This window comes from Schistocerca piceifrons, chromosome X (genome assembly GCF_021461385.2).
Source record: "Schistocerca piceifrons isolate TAMUIC-IGC-003096 chromosome X, iqSchPice1.1, whole genome shotgun sequence".
NCBI lineage: Eukaryota > Metazoa > Arthropoda > Insecta > Orthoptera > Acrididae > Schistocerca > Schistocerca piceifrons.
Window position 1 is genome coordinate 87024337 of NC_060149.1, and position 10811 is coordinate 87035147.

At 41.1% G+C, this 10811-nt stretch overlaps 1 protein-coding gene across 1 annotated transcript in view; it reads right to left on the minus strand.

Annotated features, from left to right (window-relative positions):
- Positions 1-9709, minus strand: part of LOC124722186 — a 260469-nt gene extending 250760 nt beyond the window's left edge. The window contains exons 1-3 of the mRNA XM_047247385.1: positions 9686-9709; positions 9303-9591; positions 8692-8798 (exon numbers count right to left, since the gene is read on the minus strand). Of these exons, the coding sequence (XP_047103341.1) occupies positions 8692-8798; positions 9303-9591; positions 9686-9709 (420 nt within the window). The remainder of the gene's footprint in view (positions 1-8691; positions 8799-9302; positions 9592-9685) is intronic.
- Positions 9710-10811: the final 1102 nt, after the last annotated feature.

Genomic DNA, 10811 nt, shown 5'->3' on the forward strand with positions numbered 1-10811 from the left:
ACTTGCAATCAAGGACAACATACTGGGTTTTATTAGGCAAGAAATCTTTGAACCACTCACATATGTGGGAACCTGTTCCATATACTCATATCTTCATTAACAGTCTGCAGTAGGGCACCATGCAAATGCTTTCCAGAAATCTAGAAATATCGAATCTACCTCTTGCCCTTCATCCATAGTTTGCAGCATATCATGTGAGAAAACGGCAAGATGAGTTTTGCATGAGCGATGCTTTCTAAAACCATGTTGATTCATGGACATAAGCTTCACAGCCTCAAGAAAGTTTATTATATTCAAATTGAGAATATGTTCAAGGATTCCATAGGAAACCAAAGTTAGGGATATTGTTCTGCAATCTTGCAGATCCGTCATTTTACCATTCTTATATACAGAAATCATCTGCACTTTCTTTCAGCCACTTGGGACTTCATACTCAGCAAGAGATTAGCGATAAATGAAAGCTTATTAAGGAACCAGTGCCATAGAACATTCTTTTTAAAACTGAATTGAGATTCCATCCAGACATGGCAACTTATTTGTTTTCAATGCTTTCAGTTGTTTCTCTACACCAGGGATGCTATTACTATGTTGTCCACACAGGAGTCCATTTGATGCTCAAATGGTATGTTTGAATGATTCTCCTGTGTGAATCATTTCATGCAAAATTTAAAACTTCAGCTTTTGTTTTGCTATCTTCAAGTGCCACACCAGACTGGTTGATGAATGACTGGAAGGAAGCCTTAGGCCGGCCGGCCGGTGTGGCCGTGCGGTTAAAGGCGCTTCAGTCTGGAACCGCGTGACCGCTACGGTCGCAGGTTCGAATCCTGCCTCGGGCATGGATGTGTGTGATGTCCTTAGGTTAGTTAGGTTTAATTAGTTCTAAGTTCTAGGCGACTGATGACCTCAGAAGTTAAGTCGCATAGTGCTCAGAGCCAAGCCATTTTTGAAGCCTTAGGCCCGCCTAGCAATTTTGCACAGGACAAAAATTTTCTCAGATTCTTGGTCAGATCTTTAGCTAAGGTATGACTTTGGTAGTTGTTGCATGCTTCATGCTTAGCTCTTTTCACAAATGCATGAATCTCTACTAACCTTTGGCAGCCATCATTTGTGCTTCCTCGTTTGAACTGAGAGTGCAACAGCTTTCGCCTCCTCAGCATTTTCTAAATTTCTCTGTTAAACCATGGTGAATCTTTTCCATCATTTATCCATTTACTAGGCACATTCTTCTCCAGACCATGATTTACAATCTGTTTAAACTTTCCCCATAATTCCTCTATGTCCAATTTAGTGTAACTAAATGATGTCAGCTCACTGCCTAAATAAGATGCTAACAACTGGTCATTTGCTCTTTCTAGCAGAAACACTCTCCTAGCTATCTTGATTGGTTTATTAACTTTTGTAGCCATACTTGCTATAATGGCATCATGATCGCTAATACCCATCTCCATACTGATGCTGTCAACAAGGTCTGGCACATTTGTAGCTATACGGTCCAAGATATTTCCAAACTAGCTGCTCAAGATAGTTTTCAGAAATCATATTCAAAACAAAAGTACTTTGCAAGACTGTCTGTTTGTACTCCCCCCCCCCCCCCCCCCACACACACACACACACACATACACACACAACCTCCCACCTCCCAGCAATGAATCAGTGTGATATGGGTATTTACGCTATAGAGATCATAGCCTTCCTGTGAGTGTCTCTAGAACTGTCACAGTGGAATTGCGTGGCCAGTAAAAACACCAAAAAGTAGCTTTGTTTCACCTACACCTATTATACTCAACCACATAATTTCACTGTCACACTTAACTTCAACTTCAAGAGAGAGAATATTTTTGTCAACAGCAATGAACACTCCTCCTCTAGTAGCATACAGTCAGGCTTTCTGATATACGTTGCACCATTTGCCGAGCATCTCACAGCTCTCTACTTTGGGTTTCACCCAGCTCTTGGTTCTAAGAATAATTTGAGCACAGCACTTTTCTGTAGGCACTCTAACATAAAAAACCATTCAGTCGATTCCACACAGCCCTCACTACATGTGTAGCTGCCTCTGTTGTGTAGTGTATCCTTAATATATTGAGCACATCCTGTCACTTTTCAACCTTATGATGCAGGTCAAAGAGTCTATGACCTACACAGCCATAGAACTGCTGATTCTCTAATTAAGAGTGTCCACTCAGCTCTGTAACATAGATCTACAATCAGTTCTATCAGATCAGTGATGCTGTAGATGGTGAGATCTCCTTTCATCTTTCAAACAGGACTGGCTCTCTTTATCACTTCATGTAGCATCTGGAAACTAGAGAGAATCTCTTCTGAACCAAAGTGACACACCTTGTTGGTACTGACATGAGCCAAAATCTGCAGTTGCTGCACCATGTGCTGTTCATGTCATCTGCAAGGACCCATTCCACAACTGGGATAACTCCGAGAAATATGTACATGGGGTGGACACTGGATTTCTTCCCTTTTTGGGCAGCTATACATCCTTAGCGGGCTCAATCACATGTCTAAAACTGGACCTCCCAGCCACCAATAATCCCATCCTCAGTGAATGACCAAATCTTGCAGGCTGAGAAGCTGCCTCTAAAACAGGGCAAACGACTGCAGCTCACTCAGCATCATTCTCAGGCACAGACAGCACTTGAAACCTGTTTGTCCAACAAACTAGGGAGGCCTTTCCATTGGTCTGCTGGACAGTCTTTTGTTGCCTGTTACAACTTGACATGACCTCCCACTCAGTCATGTATAGGGGTTCAACCTCAGTGCAGGCAGTAACCAGACTGAACATGGCAGTGGACTGATTGGGTCACATGGGATGAGCTGGACTTCCCTTGTATCCCTACAACCATCCACCCATAGTGTTTCTGATTGGCAACAACTTCACACTGCATGATTAAAGCCAGCACCGACCTGGAGCTATGTGTGCGGGGACTCCAAATCAGCTCACATTCAAACAGAGTATTCACAGTCACTATCCATGCTAAACATGGTATAAATCTGGACAAGACAGTTAATAAATGTGAGTCAACATCTCTTAAATACACTAACATGTGAAGTTAAACATTAAACCACAAACGGACAGAGACAAAGCTACATACGTTACTCACTTCTATGTATAAGCTCACAATATAATGAACTACACAGCTGGAACTGCTCAAATGGAGGTATCAACAGAAGTGTAACTTGGCATTTTTCACATGTGTATGTCATTGCCTAAGATCTCAAACCTTTAGATTGTATATTGATACTTATTCACTTAGCCACTGAGCCACTAATTCTGGTGCATATTTTTTACAAGTAGCAATAAGAAAAAATTTTCTCCATCTCTTTCAAATAACTTGGCCTGTCTTCTTATTTTTTCAATACCCAAGGGGAGTAAAATGGACAGCTAATTGTAGGTCACAATCCAAGAAGAAAAATGTGGTACAAAAGAATGAAACATTGCAGACCTCAAACTGAGATAAATTTTTTGTATAACATTATACATTTGAGATGATTTAATGCAAGTATGCCTCAGTGGAGCATAATATGTTTACCACTATTTTTAACATATATCAACAACTTCCTACGCAGTGTACAACATGTAAATAGTATTCAGTTTACAAATTACTTAAACATACCAGTTTCTGATAAAAGGCTACAATTCTGAGTGGTGAAATGGGATAAACCATTAAGGAAGGTTCACATGTGATCAATGTGAAGTAATTTAATGTTGAAAAAAAAGCTTGAACTGAAAAGTCAAAATAAATACTAACACTAGTTAATCAAAGATAAATGACATTCTCACAAATTTTCTGGAAATGAACATTGACACTGATAGCTGTATGGAGTAAACAAAAAAGAATAATAGTGAGAAGAGTGTCATCACTGATTGTTTCTTTCTAGTTCTGTTACCTCTCTCTCTCTTTCTATGTGTGTGTGTGTGTGTGTGTGTGTGTGTGTGTGTGTGTGTGTGTGTGTGTGTGTGCGCCATGTGGAGGAGCAGGGAGGAATTTACAGTCCTGATAACAACATTAATTCCACCACAGAAGGTATCAACAAACTAGACTCACTGAGCAAGGTGGTGCAGTGGTTAGCACACTGGACTCGTGTTCCGGAGGACAATGGTTCAATCCTGCATATGGCCATTCTGATTTAGGTCTTCTGTGATTTTAGGTAAATCACTTCAGGAAAATGCTGGAATGGTTCCTTTCAAAGGGTCCGGCTGACTTCCTTCCCCTTCCTTCCCTTCTCCGATGAAGACAATGACCTTGCTGCCTGATCTCCTCCCCCAAATCAACCCAACCCATAATAGAATCAAAAGGTTGTGGAACATAGAAACTCATGATAGGTGGCATTCCCAGAAACTCAACTTGATTCACCACCTAGATAGAGGACAGAATGTCTTTATAAGCAGTGGCTGGGAGTTCCACAATCATACTGTTAGCTGAGTGAAGAGTGTCATGATGGGCTACTGGGGCCAGGCTGCCCTCTACTGGTCTGGACTGTGGATTACTATATGGACTATTAATTGCTGTGTCAATAATGACAGTGCATGAATTTATGGACCTACTGGTATTACTCTGCCACCATCAAATTAGCATGCTCACACCAACCCAGCTCAATCAGGTTGTGTGAACTTTAGCTTTATTCTGTGATTATTTAACTGTGAATCAATAAAAGCTGTGCATATTGGTACACAGGAACCAAATGAGCATGCAAAAAAGTGGCGACAAGGATTTTGGCCACAGCTCAAGGGCACAGGACTCAAATCTAGCAAGCATTCAGTGAAGAAAAAAATGGACCCTGAATTTTCTTAAACTTTGGCAGCATCAATTAACACTGCAACAGCAACAATGTCAACAGTATCAGTAACAACTTCAGCAGCAACAGCCCTGCTAACAACAGTGGATGGAGTTGCAAGCCAAGCTGACACAGCAACTCCTGCTATGAACAGCTGAACCAGTATATACTAGCTGCCACTATCTCCACCTTTACAACCAAACACTGTGGGAAAGGGACAACTATTAGAGGCACTTCTTTGGGACTGATGACTCTGCAGTTTAGTCTCTTTATTATCCAAACCAACCAACAGGCACTTCTTCCTTCATTTCCAGGCATGTGACAGTTCTGATACAATGCTGAAACATGGATGTCTTCTGTCTACTAATCCTAAACTGTTGAATTTGCTTTGTAAACTTAAGCTCTTAGTAGACCCATAAACCTTTGAATTTTCAGAGATTTACACAGCACTTTACAATATTATTAAAAAAAAGTGTCATGTAGTGGCAGCCAGATTAGAATTTTTTCAGTGGCACAATTGCGCTAACCAGTCTTACGCAACATGGGCAGTTAAACTTCAAGGTCCTTCTTGCAAATGTCATTTAATGTGTACTGACTCAAGTTGTAATCAACTGTATACAGAGTCTCTTGCATGAGATGTAATCTTTTGATTCACTCTGGACCAGTGTGTTTATTTACAGTCACTACAGTTGGACAACCCAAATATAAAAGAGGTTCTCAAATCTGCTGAAATTCATCAGGTTCCACACCAGGTACAACACTAATTCAAGGAACAAAATGTGTCTTCTATCAATAGCTCACCCTATTCCCACAGAAATTTGGGGAACCATGACTCAGTTAGTTCAGTTTCTAGCAGTGATATCACTGTGTCTTCTGTTGAAAGTTCGTTCCATTTACACAAGAAAATGCAGAACTAGGATTTGAAACATCTGTCCCCTAGTAGAGACAGAATTAAGCAAGCTCACCATTCTACAACTCACAAAGCACATTCAAATAACCAGTCTTAAGCATCTAACTCAGATTCAGATTGTCCTTGTGACTGACCCTTACACGAGAGTCCACATTGTTTTCACATGCACCTCCAACAGCAGTGTTCTCATAAACACACATGTTGCCTGGAATCCCTCAAGGTTGCCACCATCTGAGGCAGCCACGTGCATCCTCCTGTCCCACAGCATGGATATAAAGAAGTTCATGTCATCTTGTCTCAGTCAGGTCCTTTTATATCGCAACCTCAGTAAATATAGATCACATTCACCATTTTTGATCACTCAGTTAGGTTTCAACTGGATATAGAAGTTTCCATGTCTCTCATAAATGAAGACACTTATGCTCAGACTGGGTCTTCCCAGTTGCTTAAGGCACAGTAGTATCTAATGAGCTACCATTGTTTCAGGTCGTGCTCAAAATATTTATGGTCTCAACAGTTGTCATGTGTGTGGCTTTCTAGCCTGATGACTCAGCAAACATGATTCTCCCCATGGTACCTTTCAATTATTTTGACAAGCTGTGTGAAGAGTTCCCATCTCCCTTTGACTCTGTGCTTGGCCGCACCATCAATTATGCAGTGCACAATGAACAAAAATGACTGGCTACTCCTCATTTTTTCATGCCTGTCCACATCCTTTGACACTTTGAGACACATCCAAAGATGAAGTGGACAATTTGAAAGATTTAGGAATATTAATGCCCATTATTACACATCTATGAGATACTGTGTTCAGCTTTTTCCAGAAGTCTGCCAGTAGAATCCATGCCTGTGGCGACTTTAAAACAGTTGTCAATGCTCAGTCAGTTGTCACGACTTACCCCATTCCTTGCCCTGAGGATCTTATGCCAAAACTAGCAGAAGGAAACTATTTTTTCCTAAATTAATATAGCACAGGCATATATACGGTTACCATTGGATGGGCACCCCAGCAGTTTACGGTTGTCAATTCTCCCTTCTGCTTCTATCTCAACAATTGTCTCCCTTTTGTTATGGCTAGTGGCTCTGCTATCTTTCAGCATCATGTGGAAAAAGTTATCTGTGACATCTTTGCTGCGCTAACTACTTGGATAACATCCTTGTTACTGGTGACACAAGGGAAGAAAAGTTACGTAAACTTTGCCTTCTTTTTCAAATCTTACAACATACTGGACTCCACTGCAACTTAAGGAAGTGTGGATGTCTTAAATCAGAGGTTGACTACCTGGGACACATCCTTGGTATGGATGGCTTATGCCCAGTGAATAAAAACATCAAAGCTGACTTCCTCTATTGATAAATAAAGGATTATATTCCTTCATGGGAAAAGTCACTTATTATGGAAATGTAGCCCCACAGGCATCAGAAATACCCAATTCTCTCAACACTCTGAGATAGAAAGGCAGCAAATTTCAGTGGAACACTGCTTGCCAACAAACTGGCCCCTTTCCTCAGTGAGGTGTGGCTAGTGGTCATTAACACACTCTCCAAATTTCCCTAATAGTTCTCTTAAAAACATCATCAGCTGTAACTATTTGAGCCTTAAAAAAGGTATTTGCAATAGAGGGTGCTTCTCACATGTTGGTCTCAGACAACAGACTACAATCTTGGTCCATTCAGTTTACGGACTTCAGCAGATACAAAGGCATTGAACACATGCTTTCATTCTCTTTTCATCTCAGCCCTAATGATGAATTTGAACACTTCATATGCACATGACCAAAGCCGTCACTACAGCCAATAAGTACGATGTGCTGCATGCTCTTTTAACATTTTACAGGAACAACCCAGCCTAAGGTCCATCAGCAGCTGGAATCTTGCATGGCCATCATGAGTAAACACTAATAGACATCCTGCAGACAGCACTGTACATCCAATGTCCAGATGCTGTCCTCTCCTCGCCCCCCACCCTTCCACATCCAATGGTCATCTCTATCTGGACCCTCATACATGGCTGGGTCCTGGGATGGGAACTGGCATTGTCACAGCCAGTCAGAGGTCACATGATATACAAGCATATGAGACACACTTACTGTGATATGCGACTCAACTCCGTCCTTGGTTGCTGTTCACTGAGCCAGCCACAGCTCGGCCTCCTCCACTGACAGACACTGCCGATATATGTGATAATGTGGTGTTCCCCAGATTGTCCACTTCTTTTGCCATACAGGTGTTTAACACCTCAGACACCCCTCCACCTTTGGTTGGAGTTGGAGATGGTCAAGGCACCCCTGAACACCCCACCAGCACGACAAGGAGATGCAGCTTCCTCTGGTCGCCACTGCCTATCCAGCACATTGGCTCTGTCACTGTCCCAGAAATTTTCTGCCATACTGATTTTTTAATGTTTTTTTTTGGGGGGGGGGGTCTTGTATCTTGCCTGCAATAACATCAGTTCTGCACAGCACATGATGTCATGGTGTCATAATGTTTAAAAAAGTAAGCAATATGCATTAGTTGACTGCATGATCAATTACTGAATGAAATAAAACATCCCACCCATGACAGCATATGTTCAAAGAAGAGTCATGCAGTGTGTTATTTCCTCCCACACATATCCTGTCAAATGACCATGATGAGAAAATTGGGGAAACTAGACCTCAGATGCTGGTTTATCTGCAGCCATTCCTCTTGTGCATAGTTCACAAATGGAAACGGGAAGAAGGAAACAATCACCACTGTTAGGTGGCTTGTGGAGTATAAATGTAGACGCAGAACTCATATTGTGAACTGTTGTTGTTGTATCACTGTAGCTATTTTATTTAAATTAAGACAGGCTGCAAACAGTGTGAAGAACAATACTGTCAACTTATCTTAACCATAAAGTAGTGCTGCAACATTCAAATAAATTTTATTCATGCATCATGCTTGTACTTCTGATTTCTTTTGTTCAGTTTGAAATGTAATATGAATCTCCCATGCATTAGACTTACAGTTGGTATATCAATCACACACAGGTGTTGCGGTGTGGTATCAAGCTGAGAGTGTTCACTGTCCACATCACTTGGGACATCTTTACGGCTCTCACATATTATTTGTGCTAAAAACATAATAAGGCATACTAGTAATAAAACAATCAAGTTAAGTTCTGTTCTACAAATCAATGTTTACTGATTCATAATTTAAGAGAAAATTGTACTAATAAAGAATTTAGTAATGTAGAACACAGAAAATCATGAGTCTGCAAAGGTAGAACTTAACAATAAACAGACTAACATACACAAAAATTATAATACTAGGAGGTATACATGAAAATTATAATACTAAGAAGTATACATGTAACTGAAATGAAATTTATATGACAGCTTAGGTACAGTATCAGCAGTTACTGTTCTGACATTAAATGATAGAAAATTATGGTTTTGGATCTTTCCAAGGCACTGTTGCACAAAAATACTTATACAAAATCGAAAATTATGGAATTTGTGAGCAAGCAGGAGGGTGGATAAAGTTACAGCCTAAGTTGCATGGGGCACACGGTGCTGGTGAACTGGAGAGTTCCAGTTCAGCAATATGTACTCATATTTTTAAAGTATTATTTTACTTTCATATAATATGCAAAGATAACTTCTAATAAAATATCCACAGGTGAGAAAAAAGCCCTGGAAATAATCTATTGAGTCAAAAAATTTCATGTTTTCCTGTACAGAGTGAAGTTCCAACAGAAGCTGACCATAAACCACAGATATTATTCTTCTGCATCTAACGGAGGCTGCTAGAGAAAATGGCACAGCAGCTGCAGTAGTGGGTATCATTTTTGAGCAATTACAACTGTGATGTTCATTATAGAACCACAGTGCAGCACACAAATGCCAATGCTCTGTCTCCACTGCCTATGGGCACTGATTAGGACTTTGATAGACATGAAGCCATATGCTTCACAATAGATGACAATATGCCCCAGGCACTGCACTGATTACTTCCTACCATCCACAACATAGCATGAGGCATATCTCAGTATCTGATACCTTACAAGGTTTTGTCAATGGTTCACTGTGTGTGACCAGAGCACTTACCCAAGGATCACTTCAATGCTTCAGGCAGTGTTTGTTTGCCATTCATCGATGATACTGACTGCTGGATCATCATCACCCCTTCATTCCAGCATTGGATCCTCCAAATGCCATATCAGGCACACTGGGAGATATGTCAAATGGAGACAATGGTCTGATGTACATATCAGAGCACGCTGGTCAGTAGTAGTAACCTGGCACAAATCTTGCATGGATGCAGAGCAGGGACATACTTCAGTATGTTGCACACCTTTGATAGAATCCCAGAGTTGACCCAAGGTACTGTTGTTAGGAACTGTTTGATGCTGTAACCAGTAAGGAGCAGATGAAACTACTGCCACCCTCTGGTCCATTCCTAGCTTCTCTTGAGATAAGACCAGTCTCATTCCTACTCACAGCAGAGCAGACCAAGCACTCCATCCTTCCTTATGTCAATATGGCTCTGGATCCAGTACTGAGGCCATCTCAGCACCTTGGCTCTCCATAATTTGATACGCTTCTCAGTCCATTTGTGGGATCACCAATCAATTCTCCTCATCCCAAGAATTCCAATGCGTGGGCCTGCCAACTATTGGCTCAACTGAACAATTAAAAGGGGAAGGATCTTGCATCACCACCATGTGATACAATTGATATCGATAATCCAGAAAGAAATTTTCACTCTGCAGTGGAGTGTGCACTGATATGAAACTTCCTGACAGATTAAAACTCTTTGCCTGAATGAGCCTCAATTTCAGGACCTTTGCCTTTTGCGGGCAAGTGCTCTACCAACTGAGCTAACCAAATATGACTCACAACCTGTCCTCACTGCAGTATCTTATCTCCTACCTCCCAAACTTCACAGAAGCTCTCCTGAAAAGATTGTAAGACTACCACTCCTGGAAGAAATGCCATTGCACAGACATAGCTTAGCAACTCCTTTCTCCCAGGAGCTATCCATAGGATTGCTTCTGTAAAGTTTGGAAGGTACGAGATGAGATAATGGTGGAAGAAAAGCTGTGAGGACATGTTGTGAGTCATGCATGGGTAGCTCAGTTGGT